Genomic DNA, 23,608 nt, shown 5'->3' on the forward strand with positions numbered 1-23,608 from the left:
GGTGAGATAGTGGATCTTTTGGGCGGATGAGCCGCAAGCCATTCGAACCAAGCCGGCATGTCCAGGCCACCGAGTGGAGATAGCTTCGAATGATTTTTGGCTGCCTTGAGCATTTCGATGGGGGGAAGGCTATCGTCTTGCGTGCGCCGTGATATGATGCACTGGAGGGCGTACCACTCCAACTCCGAGAGGTCTTCTTCCGGGTTAAGAAACTTTTGCACCACCGCATGCTCGAGCTCGCTCAGCATATTTGCAAAGCCGGATACGCCTGGAGCAGGCATCGTGGGAAAAGTGAGGAGAGTCCTGAGGCTGGGTGAGAATTTGCTGCGTACGTGATCGCAGGGCCGAAGCAAAGATGTGATGAGTGGGATGATCTGGTAAGTTGAAACTGAGCTCAGACGGCGGGGGTGTACGAAGAATGTGGTTCGCTCTACGAGAGAAGGTTGTAGAGATGACGAGGGTATGTGAAGGATGGGAAAAGAAAGAAACAATAAATAGACCTTATGCCCCGGGGTGGCCGAAGATCATCAACAAGGAAGGCGTCATTGGAAAGCAGTATTTCGAAGTAAACCACACTTGGCATTTTGGGTCAGATTAAGGGCTAATTCTATCTACCTTTTCACAGATTCGCCCTCTGTACGACTTCTTCATCCCTCCCCCAATGCGCCTCCACATCACTCACGCAGTCGTATGTCAATAACCAATCGCCCACTCCGCTGAACCTCCACGGAAATGGGTCGCTACCCTGTACGAGACCTAACGCCTTGGGATCCGGATTCTCCCCTCTTCTCTTCATTCCCTCAAACTCGTCCCAGGCTGCAAAAAGCCTATCTCTTTCTCTTTGCTCCTCTCCGTCATGGATATGGTAGAGGTGTTGCTGCACGTTTCCTCGCTGCACAACCCTCTCAGTGCGGTCCTTCCTGCACTTCTCGTACACTTTTAGCGCTCTCATCTTCTCCTCCTTGCTCTTGTTCTTGATCTTCGATAGACACAGACCAAGCACGCTTGCATCCTCCAGGCTCATGCCGGCGCCACTGGCCAAGTAAGGTAGTGTGGCATGAACGGCATCACCCAGGAGAACGAAAGCGCCGGACGGATCGGACCAGCTGGGCTCGAGCGTAGGACGGATGCACAGTCGCCACTTGTAAACGCTCTCGCAAAGGGCTAGCAGTTTCGGAATGCGCGGGTCCCAGTCCTTGTACAGGGCGCGCATCTCTTCGACATTTCCTTCCAGCGTCGTCGCCCCAGCCGGCATGTCATCCGGTACAAGCAGCACCATGTTGAAGAGCTCACCACCTCTCAGAACGTAGTTGACTGTTACAATACGTCAGAATTCTTCTATCCACACAGAGAAGTGATTTGGAAGACTCACCAGCATGCGCATCCGGCCCCATCCAATAATTCACTTGCGGATCCTCCACGAAGCCCCTCAACTCTGGGTCCTTCATCATCTCCTTGGTGCTCAGCAGCAAGCGGTAGGCTAGATCTCCCGTCTGCACCGGGGGATCCTCCCTACCGAGCAAAATCTCACGGCACCTGCTGTTGATACCGTCCGCGCCCACCACCAAATCCGCCTCCAACCGCTCACCTCCCTGCAACACGCACGTCGCCACCTCCCCATCCCCACCCACCACGACATCCACCACGCGCGCATTCACCCTCAACTCGGCGCCCAACTCGACCGCCCTCTCCAACAGACACGCGTGCAGGTTCGCGCGATGGAAGTCCCAAAACGGCGTCCCAAGGCCGGCCTCGTACTCGTGGAAGTCCATGGACGCGAGCTTGTTGCCCTTCCAGCCGATCATGTTGCAGCGGCGTGGCTGGGTGCAGTGGCGGGACAGCGCTGGCGCGAGGCCCCACGCCGTCAGGATGCGCGACGAGTTGGGCAGGCATTGGATGCCCGCGCCCACCTCGCCGATCTGAGAGGCGCTCTCGAGCACGACCACAGTGTGCCCGGCGAGCAGGAGGGCGATGGCCGCACCCAGGCCGCCGAGGCCCGCGCCGACGACGATGATCTGTGGGTTTGGTGTTAGGAGGGGGGGCGTGATCAGGCAAAGCAAAAGCAGCGGATGTTAAAGCTTACCTTGAGCTTAGACGAGGCGTCGCGCTCGATTGGCTCTTGAACGGTTGGCGGACCGGGAGCCATGGTGAGAAGAGAGAGAAAACACGCGGTAATGACCGAGAGCGTGGAGGAGGGGAGCGGTTCAAAGGACAATGCCTGGAGAAAGTTTGTTGTATCACTTGAAGTTCAAGGGACTATCGAGCTGAAATGGATGCTTTAGGCAGCTTCCGCGGCCTTGACATGGCATGCTTGCGGGTTGAAGGGTGGATGCAAGCAACAGTGGTGGCACTGCGGGAATAAGCTTCGTGCCCGCACATGCAAAGGGTGCACACAGCTTCCTCGTATCATTAGCCGGGTTGCAGCGGCGTAGGAGTGGCGCGGTTCGGGAAGCATGGTTGCGCAAGAGTGCAGGAGTGGGGTAAGATGGATGGGACGATCGGCCGTCGGATGCGGCCACCACCTTGGGTAGTCGCGTCGCCCAGCACACTCGACGTGGCGCGGGGGAAAAGGCAAAGTCGTGACCTTACAGATTGGGTCCAATTTCAAGTCTCATTCATTTTTGATTTCAGTGCACATTTGATTTTGCATGACAAACGCTGGGTATTGCTATAGAATGATCTCCGAGAGCTGCATATGACGACATCTGGATCAGAACATCTGAACCAAATCCGCTTCCGTAGTAACATACTTCATTAGATGAGATCTTGAGCCTTATGCTGCTTTCTTTGCTTCGTACTTTTTCATCACCTCCTCAATTGGCGCTGGCATCATCGCACCTGGAGCTGGCGTGTTCTTGCTCTTGAAATCATCGCACATCTGCTCCATCGTCACCCACTCCACGCCTTCGTGCTTATTGATATGCTCGATGATCCTGTCGCATCGTCAGAACCGAAGAAATGCTTGCTGTTGTTCGGGCAGTCTTACCTTTCATGCATGAGAAGGACGTGCGGCCGGCCGCTGACATCAGGATGGATCGTCATTGGGAAGACGAATTCATCGTACTCGCGGTAGAAATAGTCGAAGTGATCCTGATGGCCCCAGATTAGACGCAATCCTATTCAGTATGCTTGGCAGGCTACTCACCATCCACAGCTCCTCCACCACCTTCGGGCTGACCCAACCGTGGCTGTTCGGTGCGCCCTTGATGAACATCATGGGTGGCAGATCATCGATATACCAGCTACCAGGGATCTCGACGAGTCCGGTCTCCTTGCCACGCACCAATGGTTTCATCCACTCTTCGGCCTTCTTGGAGTAGTCGATCTTGGTCCACGAGTCCTCGGTGCGCAGCCAGTAGCACTGGTAATCACTGTGGCTCATGCTGTGGTCGTACTCAACGCCGTAGCTCAGCAGCAACTCGGTGCCCTCGCGGCTGACCTCCCACCACGGTGCGACGCTGCCGCGCGGTGGCTTGCCGCCGCAGAAGTCGGTCAGCATGCGCCACGTCTTGTCGAGCACGTCGCGCTGCTGTTCGAACGTCATGTCCTTGGGGTTCTCGTGCGTGTAGCCGTGCAGGCCGATCTCGTGGCCCGCATCGCGCACCGCCGCGCACTCTTCGGGAAACGTCTCAAGTGAATGGCCCGGGATAAACCACGTCGCCTTGATCTTGTACTTGTCGAAGAGCTTGAGCAGTCGCCGAATGCCGATCGTGCCGGCGAACATGCCTAGAAAAAGGGAGGCGTCAGAATGACAGACTACGAAAGGGATGCGCCGCTGCTTACCGCGACTGATGTCGCTCGTCGAGTCCTCGCCGCCGTACGAACCAAGCCAGCCGGCGACTGCATCGATGTCGACGCCGTAGCTAACGAGCACGCGCTTCTTGCCCATGGTTGGAGTTTTCACGAGTCAAAGAGGGTTCAATGGAGTCTGATAGTGGAACGAAAGTTGAAGAGAAAAGAAGGCGAGAATGCTGACGCTGACATTAGTGTTCAAGAAAATCTCCGGTCACAAGCAATTCGTAGCGGGGTAGATTGAGAGACGCATTGGCCAACAGGATCGCACCGTCATGCAGGTTGCTGACCCGCACTCAGTTGCTGACAGCTGACAAGCCCCCATCGTGGCACGGCGGAATTCCGATACGAAAAAGGCAGGCAGCTTTATCAACAGTGGGGGGAAGCAGGAAGAGTGGCAGTGGCCATAGCTCCCGCAGCATTCACCCTTGACCCCTGATGACGTGCATCCCCGTTCTTGCCCCGCATCGCTTGCTATCGCCGGCCTGCCCCACCTGCCAAGACTTGATGATAGCAGCAGCAGGTCTCAAGCAGCGAGACGTGAGGATTGCATCATCCAGACGATTCTCGAATCACACGAAATGGGTACGTCTTGACTTCGAAATACCTGACTGGTCTTCATATGATGCTCTATTGATATGTATCTCTAACCGAACGGGGCCGGCGCGGCAACTCTTTCGTCGCCTGCAGCCAAATCCACACATGCTACCCCCGTCTATGCCGACGCCTCCTCAAAGAACGGATAATCCACGTAGCCCTTCTTGGGCGGATCCGCGCCGTAAAAGGTGCTGCGATCGTACTGGTTCAGCGGCAGCCCCTCCTCCAACCTGCGCGGCAGATCGGGATTGGCGATGAACCACCGACCGAAGATAACGCAGTCAGCGTCGTCGGCCTCGACCACAGGCGCCGCATTCTCGCGGTTGAAGCCACCCGCCGTCAGGAAGCGGACCCCGCCCTTGGCCAGGATGCGACGGAACGGCACGAGGCTGTTGGGCACCTTCTTCGCAGGCGCCGTCGCCTCCGCCTCGACCCCGTTCTCTTCATGCGCCGTGTAGGCCGCCAGCGCGTCCAGCTTGCCCTGCTCGTCCAGCACCTCGTCGAAGCGCGGCTCGACCATGTGCACGTACGCCGGCTTCTCCGGCAGCTGCGCGATCTTGTTGCAGAGGTAGGCCCAGTGCGCGTTAGGGTTGCTGTCCTTGGTGTCCTGGAAGTAGTTGTACGGCGACAGGCGGATTCCCGTGCGCTCGCCGCCAATGGCCGCCGCGACGGCTGCGATAACCTCGAGCGGGAAGCGGCACCGGTTCTCGACACTGCCACCATAGGCGTCGGTGCGTCGGTTGACGTTGTCGTGCAGGAACTGGTCCAGCAAGTAGCCGTTCGCTCCGTGAATTTCGACGCCGTCAAAGCCCGCCTCTTCAACCGCACGCTTCGCCGCCGCCGCCCACTCAGCCGTCAGCGCGTGGATCTCGTCGACGGTGAGCGGCCGCGGCGGGTTGTCGGCGTAGGCAGTACCGTCGAGCGCGTTGCCGGAGATGGGAATGTCGCTGCTGCTAGGGGGTTGCGCACCGGCGCGGAACGAGGGTGGCGAGGCGCGTCCGGTATGCCAGAGTTGGCAGAAGATGTAGCCACCCTTCGCGTGCACTGCGTCCGTCACCTTCTTCCAGCCGGCCAGCTGCGAGGCTGTGAAGACGCCGGGTACTCCGGGGTAACCGCCAGCCTGCAAATTGAGAAGTCAAGTCAGATAAGCCTGCACAAGTGGAGGGCCGGTAATCCTCACGTAGTGGCAGATATCGGTGGCTTCAGTCAGGAGCAGACCACCTTTGCTGGCACGCTGCTTGTAATACTCGACGTTCAACTCGTGCGGCACAAAAACGCCATCGCTCTCCTTTTGCGCGCGCATGCGCGTCAGGGGAGCCAGCACCATGCGGTGGCTCAAAGAAAGCTTGCCCAGCTGGAGTGGCTTGAACAGAGCCGTGTCCTTCAGTGGCGCAAAGGCTGGGGCTGTGATAGGTGCGGGCATTTTTGAGTTGCTTGCAGATCAAATGGCGGAATAGGTTACGCAGGGTCGAAGAAGCAGAGCAGGAGAACGAAAGTACGAGAGGAAAGCAGAAGTAGTTGTGCCATTTTGACTCGCTCTTGTAACAGAGTTTACGGGCATACGAATACTACGCAGGCGCCTGGGTGCGATCTGCACGGTGCACGGTGGTTGAGGAGTGGGAATTGGGGTAGGTAGAGAGTGGGAGCGAAAAGTGGGAGGTTGGCGATTTAGCGACCAGTAAGCGCTTGAGCGATAATGCTAAACGATGAATGGTCGCGTCTGGGGATGTCCGGCTGCGGCTGATCCGCTCCCGTTGCACAAGGTTAACGTCGGAAAGAGGAGGTAAGAGACCAGACTCGCCGCCACGCGCACCTCCTCCCGACCTCATCAATCCTCTGCATCGCGAGAGGGGTAACACAGCATTGCCAATTTCTGTGTCAAGCCCGCTCCACGTCGTTGCCGCCTCAATCGAGTCCCGTTGCAGCTGTCAAGTGAGTTTTTGTCCCCTGCTCCCCCATTTCTTGAATGTCGAGTGCTGATAAGAGCGTCATCTCTACCATCGTAGTTGGAGAGGCGTAGTGTGCAATGGCGTTGCCAAAGCCTCCTCAGGCGGCCCGGCATGCGGCTGTTTCTCTCTCTGCTGCCGAGGCATTGACGCCGCTGATCCAATCCACATACACGACCCCAACCCTCAAATTCTACCTCAATGGGAACAAGGTCGAACTTGACAGCCCAGACCCTCATTGGACTTTACTCGACTTCATCCGCGCCCAGCATGATCTCAAAGGCACAAAGCTCGGCTGCGGTGAGGGCGGCTGTGGAGCCTGTACCGTTGTCCTCAGTTCGCCCAAAGTTTCCCCCAGGACTAAGAAGATCGAGTATCTCGCTGTCAACGCGTGCCTGTTTCCACTTGTCGGTGTTGACGGAAAGCACCTGATCACCATCGAAGGCCTCGGCACTGTCGACAAACCCCACCCTTTGCAGGAGCGTATCGCGAAGCTACATGGCTCGCAGTGCGGCTTCTGCACGCCGGGAATCGTCATGTCTCTCTACGCCGTAGTGCGGAATGCTTATAATCCTGAAACCAAACAGTTCGATCTGACCGAGGACACCATCGAAAGAGAAGGACATCTCGACGGGAATCTCTGTCGATGCACAGGCTACAAGCCAATCCTACAGGCAGCCAAGACGTTCGTTACGGAGGACCTGAAGGGCAGATTGGCTCCGGAGAAGGCGTCCTCGAAATCCAACGACATTGAGATTGATCTTACAGATGCGTCCCCGAAAGCTGGTTGCGGATCCTCAGCGAAGGGCTCGTGCGGAAGACCAGGTGGTTGCTGCAGGGATAAGAGTCCATCGTCAAGCAGCAGCAATGACTCCGACAGCGAGAAATCAACCTCGGCTTCTTCAGCATTGACTGAGCCGGACGCACCTCTCCCAACTGCCAAGGTCACGGATCAGCCTGGGACGGACTTGTTGGCGAGCGGCACGGCCTACGCGAAACCCTTGAAATCCAGGGAGCATGGCCCAGAGGGAACGAAGGTCGAGACAGAGCTTCCTGCACCCTTGGCCGAATCCCGAAAGGGTGTTCCACGATTCACCTTCAAGCCTTACCAACCAGATACCGAACTCATCTTCCCGCCGGCTCTCTGGAAGCACGAAAAGCGACCGTTGTGCTTTGGAAATGACAGGAAGATTTGGTTCCGACCTACCACTCTTGAGCAATTGATTGAGCTCAAGAACGCCTACCCTTCGGCTAAGCTTGTCGGAGGTGCCAGCGAGGTCCAAGTCGAGGTTCGGTTCAAGGGTTCCGATTTTGCTGTGTCTGTCTACGTGTCAGACATTGAGGAGCTCCAGGAGACGAAGCTGCCGAAGTCAGAGGCGGAGTGGGATGCCATGACTGAGATCAACTTGGGAGCTAATACGCCGCTCAGCGAGTTGGAGCATGTCTGTAAAACGGTGTACGACAAGCTCGGTCAACGCGGCTTGGTCGTGGAAGCTCTCCGCAAGCAGCTGCGATACTTCGCCGGCCGTCAGATTCGAAATGTTGCCTCTCTAGCCGGAAACATCGCCACAGCATCGCCAATTTCAGATGGGAATCCCGTTTTGCTTGCTGCTGGTGCGCACGTCATGGTCCGCAGTAAAAATGGCGGTCCCGTTGCGCTTCCAATGTCCAAGTTCTTCCTCGCTTACCGAACCACCACTCTCCCTCCAGACGCAGTGATTACTCACGTTCGCATTCCACTGCCTGCAGTCGGGGCGCGCGAGATTACAAAAGCATACAAACAAGCAAAGAGAAAAGACGATGACATTGCCATTGTCACCTCCGCATACCGTGTCCGCTTGGATGACACAGGTGTCGTCACAGACATCTGTCTTGCTTACGGCGGCATGGCTCCTACCACGATTGAGGCAAAGAACGCAAGGAAAGCATTACTCGGGAAGACTTGGTTCGAATCGGCGACTTTGGAGACCGGAATGGATGCCTTGGCTGCAGATTTCAATCTCCCGTACAGCGTCCCTGGAGGAATGGCGCATTACCGCAGAGCTCTTGCCGTGTCGCTCTTCTTCCGTTTCTGGCACGAGGTCGCCGCAGAGTTGGGTCTTGGAGAAGTCGACCAGGACCTCATCCAAGAGATTCACCGGGAATTATCATCTGGTACCCGTGACAACTACAACCCGCACGAGCAACGAGTCGTTGGAAAGCAGATCCCGCATCTCTCAGCCTTGAAGCAGTGCACCGGCGAAGCCCAATATGTTGACGATATCGAGCGCCAAGACAGAGAACTGTTTGGCGGAATGGTGATGTCTTCGAGAGCCCACGCGAAGTTAGTCGAGGTCGACTGGACACCTGCGCTGTCGCTGCCGGGAGTGGTGGGTTACATCGACAAAACCAGTATTCCAAAAGAAGCCAATATCTGGGGCTCTGTAAAGAAAGACGAAACCTTTTTCGCTGACGGCGAAGTTCTTTCTCATGGCCATACCATCGGAATGGTCTATGCAGAGACAGCACTGCAGGCCCAGGCGGCTGCGAGGGCCGTCAAGATTGTATATGAAGACCTCCCGGCAATTCTTACGATCGACGAGGCCATCGAGGCTAAAAGCTACTTCGCTCACGGCAAGCAGCTGAAGAAGGGACTTGCCATCGAGGGGAGGATGGATGAGGCGTTTTCAAAATGCGACCGAATCTTCACCGGTGTTACTAGAGTGGGCGGGCAGGAGCACTTCTACCTGGAGACCAATGCTGCTCTGGCTATTCCTCACAAGGAAGATGGCTCCATGGAAGTATGGACCTCTACCCAGAACACTACCGAGACGCAGGAATTCGTCAGCCAGGTACTCGGCGTTCCCAGCAACAGGATCAACGCTCGGGTCAAGCGGATGGGAGGCGCGTTTGGAGGAAAAGAATCCCGCAGCGTACCCATCGCCTGTTTGTGCGCCATTGCTGCGAGAAAAGAAGGCCGCCCTGTACGAATAATGCTCAACCGCGACGAAGACATGATGACGACCGGGCAAAGACATCCGATCCAGGCACGCTGGAAGGTTGGCACGTCAAGAGACGGCAAGCTCCTGGCCTTCGACGCTGACGTCTATGACAATGCCGGATACTCCCAGGACATGTCCGGCGCCGTTATGGATCGTTGCTGCACACACATCGAGAACTGTTACAACATACCCGACGCTTGGATCCGAGGGCACGTGTGCCGCACCAACATCCACAGCAACACGGCCTTCCGCGGATTTGGCGGCCCGCAGGCCATGTACATCGCCGAGCAGATCATGTACGCCATCGCTGAAGAAACTGGGTTCGACATCGACGACCTGCGCGTTAAGAACCTGTACCAGATTGGCGACAGGACGCCCTTCCTGCAGCAGATAGATGTGGATTGGCACATCCCGACGATGCTCGACCAGCTCAAGAAGTCTGCGGACTTCGAGGCTAGGAAGGCGGCCATCCGTGAGTTCAACCGGACGCATAAGTGGAAGAAGCGGGGCATCAGCATGATCCCGTCCAAGTTTGGCCTGAGCTTCGCCACAGCACTGCACCTCAACCAGGCCGGTGCGTACGTTAAAATATACGCCGACGGCAGCGTGCTGCTGCATCATGGCGGGACGGAGATGGGCCAGGGCCTGTACACGAAGATGTGCCAGGTGGCGGCGCAGGAACTGGGCGTGCCGCTCGACGCCATCTTCAACCCGGACTCGCAAAGCTACCAAATCGCCAACGCGTCGCCCACAGCCGCATCAAGTGGCAGCGACCTCAATGGCATGGCTGTCAAGAATGCGTGCGACCAGCTGAACGAGCGGCTGAAGCCTTACTGGGACAAGTACGGCAAGGATGCGGAGTTCAAGACGATCGCGCACGCGGCGTACATCGATCGCGTCAACTTGGCCGCCAACGGCTTCTGGAAGATGCCTAGGATCGGATACGTGTGGGGGGAGTACGACGTGAAGAAGGTGAAGGACATGTACTACTACTTCAGTGAGTTTTCCCTCCTTCTCGTAGACTTACCTCTCCCATCTCAACAAGGGTGAAAGAATACCATGGGAAAGCGAAATACTAACGCACCTGCGAAAATTTAGCCCAAGGCGTCGCCTGCTCGGAAGTCGAACTCGACTTGCTCACCGGCGATCACACTACCCTTCGTTCCGACATCCTTATGGACGTCGGCCAAAGCATCAACCCGGGCATCGACTATGGTCAGATCGAAGGCGCCTTCGTACAGGGCGTCGGTCTCTTCACCATTGAGGAGTCCCTCTGGACCTCCCGAGAGGGCCAGCTCGCCACCCGCGGCCCCGGCACGTACAAGATCCCGGGCTTCTCGGACATCCCGCAGGTCTTCAACGCGGCCATGCTGAGGGTCGATGGCGAGGGCAAACCACTGACATGGAAGCATTTGAGGAGTGTGCAGAGTAGTAAGGGGATTGGGGAGCCGCCGCTTTTCTTGGGCTCAACGGTGTTCTTTGCGCTCAGAGAGGCGGTGAAGGCGGCGAGGAGGGATAATGGGTTGGTGGACAAAATGAAAGGTGGCAGAGGAGAGAGATTTTGCTTGGAGAGCCCCGCGACGGCGGAGAAGTTGCGATTGGCGGTCGGCGATTCGATTGTGAAGAAGACGGCGGTGGTGAAGAAGGAGGGAGAGACGCCGTTCTTTGTGACGGTTGCTTGAAGTGCCTCGATACCTTCTTTCTTCTTTACTTATCCGCCGCGTGGAAGGTTTTAGGAGCAGACATGTCGATGGACGTGCTACGATGATACGAGTCGAGACGGCAGGTGAAAATTCTGGCGAACGAGGGAAACGCGGTGCGGCGTTCTTTGGTCTTAGTTTTGGCAATTACGAAATCTTGATTTGAATCGACATCAGAGGCCAGAATTGCGTTTCCCTTGGTGTTGTGGGTAGCTAGGTATTTTAGTCTCCAGGACCCGCTCGCCATTTGATGTCGCAATCATCACGACACTCGCGTGTTGGAATTCCGCGTCAAAGCTCTCTGTCAAGCATTACGAAGACGTAAGACAATTGGAAAGAAAAATAGACTCTCTTGGCCAAATTCTTGTTTTTCCCACCCCTTTTCATTCTAAAAATGAAATTCGGGTTTTTGTCCGGATTGCATTCAGACTTACTGCTGTTGGCGGTGGTGTGGTGGTGGAGCCGCTGCTGGTGGTTGGCGCGACACTGACTCATTGCATCATAGGCAGAGCGTCAAACCTATTGGATGCACGAAATGAAGAAGAATTCTCGACCTCTTTCCCACCGGAGAGCGGAACCACATGAGCAAAGGTAGTTGTAGTATGGCACACTGTTTTCCGATGGCGACAGTGCTCTTTTTTTTTCTCTCTCTTCCAAAGCCAAAGAGGAACTCAGGCGTGGCCAACAAAGCCAAGATACCGATCCCTTCGAGCGGTCGTAGTAAGAAAAGAGATGCTTCGCTATAGGCGCAATATACCAGTTCATGGCGGGTCTGGTAGTGGAATTAGCGAGTACAGACCGTCATTACTACATTAGCAGGCCGTGACCGATGGACTTGGAGTTTGCACGTAACGAATTCTGCAGAGACGCAGGGTCGACTCGTCTCTGGAGAGGTGATTGTCTGTCTCCATTGGGGGTTGGTTGCATGGTTCTCAGAGGTTAGTGATAAGGTGCAGAGCCGCGTGCCAATGCCCAAGGGAGAAAGTGACCCGAAGATAGGGTAGCTCAGGGTCCTGCGGGTCGGCAATTTCGGACAATCTGCGAAGATTGTTGCCTTTGCGGCACGTATGGCTTGGAAAGTGGTCAAGGTATCCGGAGCGGCTGGGCGGAAATGGGGCGCAATCGGCGCTGGGAGGTGATTGGAAACGACTTCCGGTTAGGGATAACTCCGGCTGTTACGTTGAGATATGCGCGAGTCGTTACCCCGCCTTCGCAATCCCGCACGCCAAAGGCACAATGGCAACGTGCGCGTCAATCAACGGATGGCGGCATTTGAAGGGCGGATGTAGGGCCTCGGCGAAACACAGCGTTTGCCGGAAGGCCCCAGGACTTGCCTTGTTAGGCGGAGCGAGCTTATCCGCCGGCCTATCGCGGCGCGCCTCAGCGGGAGCGCGTGCGGGCGCAGCGAGCGGTAGGAGGGGCAGGTCGACGCGCCTGCGCCAGAGCAACACCAGCGGGCCCGGGAACGCCCGCGTGTCGGAGAGTCCGCTGGGGCGTCCGATTGGCTGTGCGCGCCGGCGATAGCCAGTGATACGCGGCGAGGCAAGCGTTGCGGGCACCTGTGCTCTGCGACACGGCAGCTGGGTCTGATATGTTGCTGGCAGGAGGTTGGTAATGGAATGAGCAACCCCCACCGTGGCCGCCTCGCCCCATCTTTGGCCCGGACGCGGTTAGTCATCGCGTAGCGCGGCGCCAGTCTTGTCGGCAACTTCTCGACGATCCGACCGCTATACTGCGGAGTCCATGCAACGGCGAGTGGCTCCCTGCGGCTCACTCCAGGGTCTAGTGAGATGCGACGTCGGATCCACGCGATAAGCGGACATGTCAAGTAGTCCATACCGCCATGGCCGCCCGCACGCCTCGACAGCTTCCTCCGCCATAGCAACACCCGGCTCAGAGCTTCTGCAGCTGCGCGTCACTAACCACCACTCTACCAATTGACCTCCCCTCGCCATGCGCAACACCTCGCCCTCCACTGCCGCCCAGCGCACGCACGCGCGGCGGAAGAGCAGCACCTCCGCCGCCGCCAGCGACCCCGCGGCCAAGAAGTTTGCCTGTGCCTTTGACGGCTGCGGCCGCGCGTTCACGCGCTCCGAGCACCTGCAGCGCCATCTGCTGAACCACACGGCCGGCGAGAGCACCTGCGAGCGCTGCCGTGCCCACTTCAAGCGCAAAGACCTGCTTGGTAAGTGCGTGCGGGAGTGCCGCCCGCGGCCCTTCTCTTAAGCGCTAGCTACTCCACAAGCTTTCTGAAGAATGGGGTTGCCAGCTATTTCGGGCTCCCACGTTGCTGGGGTCCAGCCCTATCCCACCTACCTCCCCCACCCATTGCTCGAGCGCTGACATGGATCCGCAGAGCGACACATGCAGCGCCACAGGCAGAAGGACGAGGAGGCCGGCGCCGAGGGGGCCGGCGTCCTCAACACCAGGAAGCGCATGTGGAAGGACCACGACGGCAACATCGTCACCAAGCGGCCCAACCTAGGCAAGAAGAAGGGCTCTTCGGGTGACCAGCACCAGCGGTCACTGTCCACTTCCACCACGGACTCTATCGAAGACGCCGTCCGCGCCCTCGGCGGCGACGCCCCCATCTCGCCCCCCATCTCCAGCACGCACTCCTCACAGTCGGACGGCTACGGGAGGAGATCGTCAGACGCGTGCGACGCTACTACAGACCCGACGGTCGAAACTTGGGTCTTTCCGCCGCTCGAGCTCAGTCCCGGCCCTGAGCCCCAACCCTATCCGGAGCTGGAACCGCTGGCGCAAGAGACGGATCGCTTCTGGTCGAATGCAGGCGGCTTGCAGGCGTCAAGTCTAAGGAATCTGTCGGACGATGTGCCTTACGACGACATCTTCAATCCTGACACTGGTATGTCTCCGTTCCACTTCTATTGGGAGCCGGACTATGTGGGGAAAGCCAGCGTCTTAATTGAATAATGAACGGAATTGCTCAAGCCTGTTTCTGGTGCTCACGCTATGCCTGATGGTCACCATGGCTGACCGCCTCCCAGCCAGCTCGTTCAACATGCCCTTCACGACCATGAACAACTATAACTGGCTATTTGACGTCGATCTCGGGGCAACAGCAGCGCAGCAGTTCTCGGCCTCGACCCCAGACATCCTGTCTGGTACGTTCACAGCAACGCACGTAGACCAAGCTGCTCCTGATCATCGGCCATCCACTCATACTTTCCCTACAGGCGTACCCACAGAGCATACGCCAGCTGTTAGTGAGCTTGCTCCTCTCTCCACGGATGAACCTTCGATTGCGGCCCCCACCGCGCCTTCAGCTACCCTTTCCCACCCCCAGTCCAACTCCTCAGTGCTTCCCGACATGAGCCTGCCAGACTCCACCACCATCTCCCTTCCCAGTCTCGAATTTGCAGAAAAGCACCATGCTGTGGGCAGTGCCGCAATCGGACGCTCGCACATAATAAACGCCCCCACTCCCCTGAGCATGCCCAACGAAGAAAGCGCCAAAGCTGCCCGCGATTCCCTTGCAGCGCGCCAAGCGCATTTCGGCATTGATTTCGAACGGCCCATGTCCTCGATGAACCGCTCCGCCAGTCTTCCCGTTATCGATGAAGTGGCCCGTGCTCAAGTGTTGGACGTGATTGAGGCGGCCAGACCAATCACGCCTGATGGGCTTTACATCTCCCGGAGCCACCCTTTATTGTCTCTCTCCTCTCTACAGACCTACTGTGATCTGTACTTTACACGCTTCAACACGGCTTACCCCCTGATTCACCAGCCAACGTTTGACGCTTCTCATGTCGAGACGTTGCTACTCGTGTCTGTTTTGCTACTTGGAGCAACATACTGCGAAAAGGACGCCCATCAGATGGCAGTAAGTTGCAAGCTAATTGTACCTGTGCAAATCGCGTGTTGCTCACATGACCAGGTCTGCATCCATGACGTCCTCCGACCCCAGATTTTTGCTCATGCCGGGTTCAATGCGAAGCCGGATCTGTGGGTCCTGCAGACGATTCTGCTGGTGGAGTGCTTTGGAAAAAGCCGCGCTGGCCAGAAACAGCACGACATGGCACACCTCTTCCATGGGTTACTCATCAATCTCATCCGAAGGAGTGACTGCCAGACAATCCGCACACTGTTCACGGAAGATTGCTCGGGTGATCTTGACAATGATTGGAGGAAGTGGGCAGAAGCAGAGCAGAAGAAACGGTAAGCTATTCCAAACTTTCACAGATCATATGACTGATACTTCTTAGACTCGCTTACCTTTGCTTTCTTTGGGACGTACAACACGCTGTTTTGTTTTGTCAGTCTCTCTGCATGTCAGCGTTTGAACTTCGCTCCAACCTACCCTGCAATCAGCAGCTTTGGGAGGCCGACTCTGCAGAGCTCTGGCAACGTCTCCGTAAGAAGCAAAAGAGCCCCCCGCTCTTTTTGTCCTTGGTCAAGGCCTACCTGACGCCTGGTGCCCCGCCTATTCCACGGAATCTGAATGCTCTCTCTCGACTCCTGCTTCTTCATGGCCTCATGTCCATCTCGTGGGATATGAAGCGCAGGGACCAGACGTCGCTCGGACTCGTCGGCAAGCACCCAATCGGCGACTGGAAGACGCGCATGTCGACGTCGTACAACACATGGAAGGCCGACTTCGACGCGTACTGCACCAACTACCTCGACCTCTTCTGCACGCTCCCGGACAACGCGACCAACCCTCTCCGGCAGGAGTTCGTCACCTGGTCGACGGCCAACGCGGCCGTGTACCACGCGGCGCACGTGCTGCTGAACGCCGAGTTCCTCGACCTGCAGATCTACGCGGGGGCGCGGCACATCCTGGGCCGGCCGGTGGGGCGTGCCGACTACGTGCGCTCGCAGCGGGTGGTCAAGCGGTGGGCGAGCGCGCCCGACGAGCTGGAGCGGCTGCGGGCGGCCAGGGCTGCGCGCCACGCGGCGCTGCTGATCCGCGAGGGCGTCGAGCGGCTGAACGCGTTCGACGCGGGCGGCCTGTTCCACTACCCGTGGTGCCTGTACCTCGCGACGTTGACGTGCTGGGCGTGGTGGCACGCGCGGCCGCAACCTCCACCGGCGACGGCAGCAGCAACGGGCGCCGTCGACGCTCAGCAGCGGCACATCGAGGCGGATGCGATGGATCCGGACGCCGAGCTCGAGGACGTGGACGTGCCGTCGGACGAGAACGAGGACGAGATGGTGTGGGATGCCGGGGCGGAGCTGGACGCGTTGGTGGGATGCATGACTTCTGTGCCGTCGTCATCCTCGTCTTCCGCTGCTGCCGCTTCATCACCGGCATCCCCGTCGGCGGCCGCGTCGAGGAGGAGGGAGGACGACAGCGCCGAGCGCCATCTCGAAGCCGTCGCCAAGGCACTGCGGCCGGCCGTCGTGCGCCGGCGGACTAGCGGGTTGACGGCGGTGGTGGCGAGGCACCTGAGCAAGGTGAGGTGGGCGGTCGTGCATGATGGGATGATGGTGCTGAAGGGGCTGGTGCCGTGGCGGATGATCGGGGGTGCGGATGGGTTGGCTTAGGATTGATTTGTTTTGCCTCCTTTTGTCTAGTAGTGGTGGTGGTGGTGGTGTTTGAACTGGGGATACCTTCTGCGTCGATACGAATGTACGAATGTCATGTGAAATGTTCACGAAGCGAATGATGTACTGCTCGCTACCTAAGCGAATCGTTCAGGGCAAGATTAGTGGTGGAGAGGATATGTGCAGCAATGTTGGTGTTTGGATAATTAACGCCAACCACGCTCGACAAAGCGTTATATTACTACGTTCGAGGTTGACAGGCATGCGGCTCCTGGGGGCGTCTGGAAAGGAAGGAAGCGGGTGATCATATAATAGATTGTGAGCCTCTCTTCGCGTTATTGTTTTTTTGGGGGAGTGGGGATGGTGGAATTGGGGGCGGGGCAGGGACGTGGTTGAAAGCGAAAGCGAACGGAGGTGCATGCATTGCATTGCAATCTAATGGTCGCTGCGTCGGTTGGAAAGCATTCAATGCAAGGGCGGCGCGGTAACGGAAAGAAAAGATGGGTGGTAGTACATGAGACGGGGAAAAACAAAGCCACAGACGTCGAGTGACGAGCCAGGCGAGCGGGAGAAAATTGACGCGCGCTCCTTTGGCACACAGGTTTGTAGTTGTTGTTGGTGAGAGGTGTTTTGGCGAGGGCAGCCGTAAGCGGAAATATACGCGCGCCATCTTAATTACAGCAATGAGGGCCGCAATCTAAATAAATGAAAAAGGGCGGCGCGCGCTTCGAGAACGTCATCGACACTGCGGGCGATTCTTCCGTCCGTGTGTGATCGCCCTTCTATTTCTGCACACCTGTGATGAGGCTCTTATTTTAGGACCGGTTTTCGTCGATGCCGCCCGTCTTAATGGTTATAATATCTCTATTGTTATGATTATTGCTACGTTCGAAGTTGCACGCTTGGGGGCGATGAACCTTGCTGTCGTTCCTTGCTTGCTCTCCATCATGGTGGAGAGATGGTGCGGCTCGTGCGAGGCCTGGTCGTTGTGGCTGCGCACCTAAGCCAAGTACGGAACAACGACGACATGGCATTAGCCGCAGTCGGCCATCCAACACTCCGACTTATGCATGGATATACATTGAACAGGCACCCCAACAGCACAGTTTCGTAGAGCAGCAAAACCGATTGGAGGGATGCTACATCTCTGCAGCCCTCTGTATCCTGTTCACCATCGCTTTCAGTCTACGTGGGCCAGCTTACAATGTACCAATCTGTTATCACTGAACAAGGGTCCCTTGCTGATGCATTGAGCACCGAACGCATATGCTTCGTATTTTCGAAACTGCATACAATTAAGACGGAGGCGCAAAGTCTCGACCCAGCCGCAAGAATGTTAAAGAAGAAGAAAACAAGGAAAGCCTCAAGCCACAGCCACGGCCGGGGCGCTCGTCAAGCTGGCAGCCTTTGCCCTCTTCTCCTCTTCCTCTTTCTTGCGCATCTCCTCCTTCCACTTCTCGGCGCGGCCGTAGCTCTCCCGGTAGCTGCCGCTCACGGCCTCCTCGACGGTGATTGGCGGATACTTGGGCGCCTCGGACTCGCTCTGGCGGCAGTTTGGCAGGCACTCGATGACGTAGTCCGGGTTGCCGCTGAAGAAGACGGGGATGCTGTACCGCTCCTTACCCGACTTGTTGATGACGCGGTGCGTGTTGGAAATGTACTTGTCGTTGGTCCAGCGCATCATGAGGTTTCCTACAACGAGGAAGAAGTCAGTGATATATTTTTCCCTTGAAGGGATGAAGGACGTACCAAGGTTTACAACAAAGGCGCCCTTTACGGGCATGACCTGTGGAATAAAATCAGCATCGACATAGAGGGAATGGTGCAGGGGGGTTCACGCACATCAAACCACTGCTCCACTTCTTTGTCCCAAACTTGCAGGCCGTCCACCTCATCCTGCAGCAGCAGCGTCACGGCGCCAAAATCCGTGTGCGCACCAATGCCTCTTTGCAGCTTCTCGGCGCCATCACCCTTCTCGGTTGGCGGGTAGTGGAGCAGTCGCATCGTCGCCACGGCATCGGTCGCAAATTCGCGGAAGTGGTCCTCGGAGAGATCGAGACATAGCGCAATGACTTTCAGAATGTCCTTTGCCAGCGCTACAACAGCATAATAATAGTCCATACACGTGCTTCTGAAGTCGTCAACGCCTGGGAAAGTTTCGGGCGAGGGCCACTGGTTTGGTCCCGAGTTGAGCTTTTTGTTAACAAAGTATCTGAGGCAGTGGTTAGCCGACTTCTTCCCCGGGCGAAGCGGACACTCACGGGTGTGTGACGGGGATCTCATCGCCAACGTAGAAGCCTTCTTTGAGTTCGGGAAGCGTGCCTTCTTCCAGGATTTGCGAGCGTAGCAGCTCATAGCCTCGATTCCAAGTGTTGAGTTCTGGGGAATTGATCAGCAACAGGTTCCTCTCCGTACATTCTTTTTCCCACCTTTTCCCACTTTCTTCTTCTCTTCCAGCGGCAGGTCAAAGAACTTCTTGTTCCATGCCATCATGCGCTCCTGGAGCTCAAGGGGAACAGTGTGATTTGTGATTTGGAAGAAGCCATTGTGCAAGCAGCAATCGCGCACTTGGCTGACAAAGGCTTGTTTCTTTGCTGGGTCCGAGTCGTAGAAGGAAGCGAAATCAAGAAGCGGAGGGCTGCGAGATGTGTTTGGCTCACCCGCCATGGCGATGGTAGTGCTAATGGAGTGGTGGATTGCCTTTTCGGGAAGCTAAATAATGATGACGGGTGTAGAGACGGTAGTGTGAAGTCGAAATGATATATCAGAATTTCAGGCTCCGAATTCCACTTTGGGAAGCGAGCAACCAGGGTCCTCGGCGGGGATGTCGCACCACTCTAGCTCCACTGTCGCTTAGTCACGGCGGCACGACCACTCCGCTCTACTTCCCCGCACGCTAGCGAAGAGTGGGAGGACGCCCCCATTCTTGATAAGCCGAGCGACGGCATCTCGACCAGGGAACCACAATCGGCTATCGCCCGCCCCGATAAGCGCTGCCAGTATCACCGTCAACTGAATTATTGTGCAAAGCGCGTATCAGACGGGTGAGTACCCGCTGGAAAGGATTGACGTCTTCTTCATGGGCGAGCTGCTGCGGAAATGTCGGATGTGCTGAATGCAGCCCGTCATGGCATTGGCTGCATCTCGAGCAAGTAGTACCAGGCTAACCGTTTTGGGCAACATGCCTGTAGCGCGCCTCAGAACGGCTGCTGTTGGCCATCTCCAAGACTTGGCTGGGTGAGCATGGGGAGGCGTGTCATACTGAACCGTTATACATATCCCGCCGACCTGTGCTCCCAGGCGACTGAAGTCGAGGACTCCTGCATTTCTCCGTCCTTCACTTCCCACTTCCACCCAGCCCGACCGCAATGTCGTCCGACGACATCAAAGAGGAGAAAGGCCACGAGCCGACATCCAACGCCCTCACTCAAACCGCGTCCTACGGCGAGGGCAAGGTGCAGGACATCGATGACCCTGCTGTCCGCGACTTCTACGGCAATTGCTTGAGCGACTCGTACAGGCTGAAGTCTGAGCTCGTCAGCAAGCACCTGACGGAAATAGGGATGGGGAAGTGAGTAGCAGCATCGTCCGAGTCCATCAGCATGCTCACAAATTGCAGGTACCAATGGCTTCTCTTCGTCGTCACCGGCTTCGGATGGATCGCAGACAACTTCTGGTCGCAAGGCATTTCGACTGTGCAGCCAGCCATGGCCATGGAGTTCAGCGACATCAGCAAGCGGTCCTATAGCAGCGTCGCTTACTACGTCGGCCTGATCCTGGGTGCCTCCTTTTGGGGCATCTCGGCCGACTTCATCGGGCGCAAGCCCGCCTTCAACGCCACCATCATGATTGGCGGCATTTTCGGCTGTGCCGTGGCCGGATCCCAGAACTTCATCGCCTTCTCTGCCATGTGGGCCGTCATCGGTACTGCCGCGGGCGGCAACGTTCCTGTTGACTCGATGATTTTCCTCGAGTTCGTGCCTGGCAGCCATCAGTGGTTGCTGACGGCCCTGTCGGCGTGGTGGAACTTCGGCCAGGTCATCGTCTCGCTGATCGGATGGGTCTTCCTGGCCAACTACTCGTGTCCGTCTGGATCCGACTATACCACGTGCTCTAGGAGCGACAACATGGGCTGGTATGTGTTGCTCCACCCTTCCCCTTATCTATTCCAGAACTGATGGAAATCGAAAAACAGGCGCTACACCATGATCACGCTCGGCGCCCTTGCCATGGCCTTTGGCATTATTCGCATTTTCGTCTTCAAGATGCCGGAAAGCCCGCGGTACCTGCTGTCCAAGGGGCGCGATGCCGAAGCGGTCGAGGCAGTCAACTACATCGCGCGTTACAACGGCAAGCCTGAGACATTGACGCTGGCTATGCTCCACGACATCGACGTGACGCTTGGGATAGCGACAACGGACGAGGACGCGAAGAAGGGCTTGTCGCGCCGCGAGATCATCCGGGAGAATCTCAAGGACTACAAGGGCGTCAACTACAAGAACCTGTTCGCAACCCGCAAGTTCGCCCTGCACACGACCCTGACCTGGTTGATCTGGCTGACCATCGGTACGTTCCGCATTCATCTCTTCCCTCTTCTCCCCAGAGACTGACAAGCCCACAGGCATCGCCTACCCCCTCTACTTCGGCTTCCTCCCCTCCTACCTCGAAACCAAATTCAGCGCCGCGACGTCGCTATCCAAAACGTACCGCAACTACTGCATCGTCTCGTCGGTCGGCATCCTCGGCCCCATCAGCGCCGGCTTCCTCGTCGAGACGCCGCGGTTCGGGCGGCGGTGGATGATGGGGCTCTCGGCCATCCTGACGGGCGTCTTCCTCTTCGCCTACACGGCGGCCCGCACCGAGACGCAGGACCTGGCCTTCCAGTGCGTGACAGGCATCCTGGGCAACTTCGAGTACGCCGTCATGTACGCCTTCACCCCCGAGAGCTTCCCCGGCCCGCTGAGGGGCACCGGCACCGGCACCGCCGCCACCCTGCTGAGGTTCGGCGGCCTAGTCGCCAGCTTGGTGAGCGCCAACGTCGGCTTCTCGACCGTGCCCATTTATGTCAGTGCCGCGCTGTGGGTTGCTGTGGGCGTTGTGTGCTTTGGCTTGCCGTTTGAGACGCACGGTCATGCAGCTGTCTGAAGTGGGTATGTCGGGGATCGGAATGGGTGGAGGTGACGGTGTATTCTTAGTAAGGCTGGATCGTAACATTTCAAATGTACGGATTTCGCCCGTTGATAGACGGGACGTGAGATCGGTACGCTAAGTGTTGCAGCGTCCAAGCCAACCGCAATGGGAAGGTTGGATTGCTAGTACCGATAAACGATGACCAATGCATTATCTTGGAAGAGAAATCTATTGCCCTATTGTATGTCTGCATTCTCGTATATCTAAACATCTAACATCAGCAAAGCTATAGTCTAATACAGGTCATCTTATCTTTACGTCTTAACATGCGTGCCGGCGGAAAAAAGGAAATACACAGGATATCTCAAACAGATCGCCTCACTGAATCTGGAAAAGCACCCTATCCTTCTCCCAAAACTCCAGTGTCATAAACAACCGCCAGGGCAACTGTTGCCCGGGCCACTTATCCTCCCTGTCCACGACCAGATGCCTCGCCGGGCCCGGAGTATCGCCGTACTCCAAGAACGGTGACCTCTCCCCGTCGTCGCCGTCACCGTCGCGCGCGCCGTCCAGACTCATTCCCTCGGCTACGTCCTCGTCCTCTTCGTCGTCTGGCAGCACCTCGAAGCGCTTGCACAGCACGCCGGCCAAGCTCGGATGTCGCGCTTCCGCCGCGTACCGCATCGCCGTGCGCCAGCAGGAATCACGCACCGCGCCGTCCTCGAGCACGAGGTACTCGAGCGTCTCGCAGCGGCGCAAGATGGGGACGAGCACATCGCGGCGGCAGTCGAGGTGGAGCAGGTGCAGGCCCTTGAGCTTCCGCGGCGCAACGTCCAAGAACACTTCAGCGAGGAAGCAGTCCAGGTTGCTCGTGCGGCCCCTGGCGGCGCCCAGCCGCAGCACTTCGAGGTTCGGGAGGAGCGAGAGGAAGTGGGGGTTGGATTGCAGCGCGTCCGTTGCCACTGCATCGCCCCCGCCAGCTCCTCCTCCGGCCTCCTGGTCCCCGATGACGACGGTCCGCAGCGGGAGATTCACGAAGAGCGTCAGAACGCGCAAGTTGGCCAGGGGCGCGCGCAGCTGCTCTGCCATGCTCAAGTCCGACAGCACGAGCGCGCTCGGCGGCAGCCCGCCCTCAACCTCGATCTCATCGATGGCCGCGGCGCCGGCACCAGCGGCCGCGATGGCCACGAGGGCCGTCTCGAAGGCGTAGGTGCCCGGCAAGAGCGGAGCGCCGTGCTGCTGGCCGCGGCTGCCGCACGCAATGTATGCGGGCCAGCCGAGCTCGCGGCCCAGGCGCTGGAAGCCCCAGCAGCCGCGCGGCTCGTTGCGCACGCGCAGGGCGCGCAGGTTCGGCAGGCGCAGCAGGGCCTCGGTCAGCAGCTCGACGTCGAGGTTCTGGCGGCGGCAGCGGGCCTGGGCGTTGAGGAAGACGGTCAGGGCGGCGCGGCGGAAGGGGCAGGGCACGTGGAAGGGGCTGGTCGGGTTGTGCATGGCGTTGCGGTCGCGCTGCTGCTCGAACGGCAGCAGGCTGAGGTCCAGCCGGCGCACCGCAGGACCCAGGTCGGCATGCTGGGCGAGCGCAACGAGCCCCTTCAGGCTGTGCTCGGTGAAGAGATGGCGGCGGCGCGAGAAGTGGGCGTCGAGGAAAGTGTGGTGCGTCTTGGCGTGCAGCTGCCGGCACGCGAGGCGCAGCGACAGCTGGCCTGGCGAATCCAGGTACCGAGCGATCTCCTGGATCAGCTCGGTGGGCAGCGCGGGAAGGCTGGGCGAGGCCATGACCGGGATGTCGCGCTGCTGACTGGCTGGAAAGTCCGGCTCTCCGTCGTGGTTGGGAATCTGGGGATCGGATGCGCTTCCGGACCCTGAAGATCCGGGGTCGAGTGGTCTGGAACGAAAAAGCAGGCAACGGCGGCTAAGCTTTGCGCGCAATAATTATGCGACACCGACTTGT

The 23,608-nt window shown here is 57.8% G+C and overlaps 8 protein-coding genes across 8 annotated transcripts; 3 read left to right on the forward strand and 5 right to left on the reverse strand.

Moving 5' to 3' along the window:
• Positions 1–619: 619 nt before the first annotated feature.
• On the reverse strand, positions 620–2,146 carry LTHEOB_10739 (FAD binding domain containing protein; the record flags this gene model as incomplete). The annotated part of the gene is made up of 3 exons (XM_035507417.1): positions 620–1,314; positions 1,373–2,015; positions 2,084–2,146. 3 exons carry the CDS (start codon positions 2,144–2,146, stop codon positions 620–622), a joined length of 1,401 nt encoding a protein of 466 aa, XP_035367094.1.
• A 627-nt stretch (positions 2,147–2,773) lies between these two features.
• LTHEOB_10740 (Arp2 3 complex subunit protein) lies at positions 2,774–3,889 on the reverse strand (the record flags this gene model as incomplete). Its single annotated transcript, XM_035507419.1, has 4 exons — positions 2,774–2,933; positions 2,987–3,090; positions 3,146–3,726; positions 3,784–3,889. 4 exons carry the CDS (start codon positions 3,887–3,889, stop codon positions 2,774–2,776), a joined length of 951 nt encoding a protein of 316 aa, XP_035367095.1.
• A 618-nt stretch (positions 3,890–4,507) lies between these two features.
• On the reverse strand, positions 4,508–5,812 carry LTHEOB_10741 (NADH:flavin oxidoreductase NADH oxidase; the record flags this gene model as incomplete). Its single annotated transcript, XM_035507420.1, has 2 exons — positions 4,508–5,509; positions 5,570–5,812. The coding sequence occupies 2 exons, from the start codon at positions 5,810–5,812 to the stop codon at positions 4,508–4,510; spliced, it is 1,245 nt and encodes a 414-aa protein (XP_035367096.1).
• A 603-nt stretch (positions 5,813–6,415) lies between these two features.
• LTHEOB_10742 (Xanthine dehydrogenase) lies at positions 6,416–10,998 on the forward strand (the record flags this gene model as incomplete). The annotated part of the gene is made up of 2 exons (XM_035507421.1): positions 6,416–10,313; positions 10,415–10,998. 2 exons carry the CDS (start codon positions 6,416–6,418, stop codon positions 10,996–10,998), a joined length of 4,482 nt encoding a protein of 1,493 aa, XP_035367097.1.
• A 1,971-nt stretch (positions 10,999–12,969) lies between these two features.
• On the forward strand, positions 12,970–16,527 carry LTHEOB_10743 (uncharacterized protein; the record flags this gene model as incomplete). Its single annotated transcript, XM_035507422.1, has 6 exons — positions 12,970–13,201; positions 13,373–13,885; positions 14,028–14,144; positions 14,217–14,863; positions 14,918–15,198; positions 15,246–16,527. 6 exons carry the CDS (start codon positions 12,970–12,972, stop codon positions 16,525–16,527), a joined length of 3,072 nt encoding a protein of 1,023 aa, XP_035367098.1.
• A 1,363-nt stretch (positions 16,528–17,890) lies between these two features.
• LTHEOB_10744 (Isopenicillin N synthase) lies at positions 17,891–19,194 on the reverse strand (the record flags this gene model as incomplete). The annotated part of the gene is made up of 5 exons (XM_035507423.1): positions 17,891–18,219; positions 18,277–18,313; positions 18,370–18,739; positions 18,789–18,906; positions 18,957–19,194. 5 exons carry the CDS (start codon positions 19,192–19,194, stop codon positions 17,891–17,893), a joined length of 1,092 nt encoding a protein of 363 aa, XP_035367099.1.
• A 701-nt stretch (positions 19,195–19,895) lies between these two features.
• Positions 19,896–21,672, forward strand: LTHEOB_10745 (Hexose transporter protein; the record flags this gene model as incomplete). The annotated part of the gene is made up of 4 exons (XM_035507424.1): positions 19,896–20,098; positions 20,147–20,662; positions 20,723–21,093; positions 21,149–21,672. 4 exons carry the CDS (start codon positions 19,896–19,898, stop codon positions 21,670–21,672), a joined length of 1,614 nt encoding a protein of 537 aa, XP_035367100.1.
• A 363-nt stretch (positions 21,673–22,035) lies between these two features.
• On the reverse strand, positions 22,036–23,433 carry LTHEOB_10746 (F-box domain cyclin-containing protein; the record flags this gene model as incomplete). The annotated part of the gene is made up of 1 exon (XM_035507425.1): positions 22,036–23,433. The coding sequence occupies one exon, from the start codon at positions 23,431–23,433 to the stop codon at positions 22,036–22,038; it is 1,398 nt and encodes a 465-aa protein (XP_035367101.1).
• Positions 23,434–23,608: the final 175 nt, after the last annotated feature.

This window comes from Lasiodiplodia theobromae (assembly GCF_012971845.1).
Source record: "Lasiodiplodia theobromae strain AM2As chromosome Unknown scaffold_41, whole genome shotgun sequence".
Classification (NCBI taxonomy): Eukaryota; Fungi; Ascomycota; class Dothideomycetes; order Botryosphaeriales; family Botryosphaeriaceae; genus Lasiodiplodia; species Lasiodiplodia theobromae.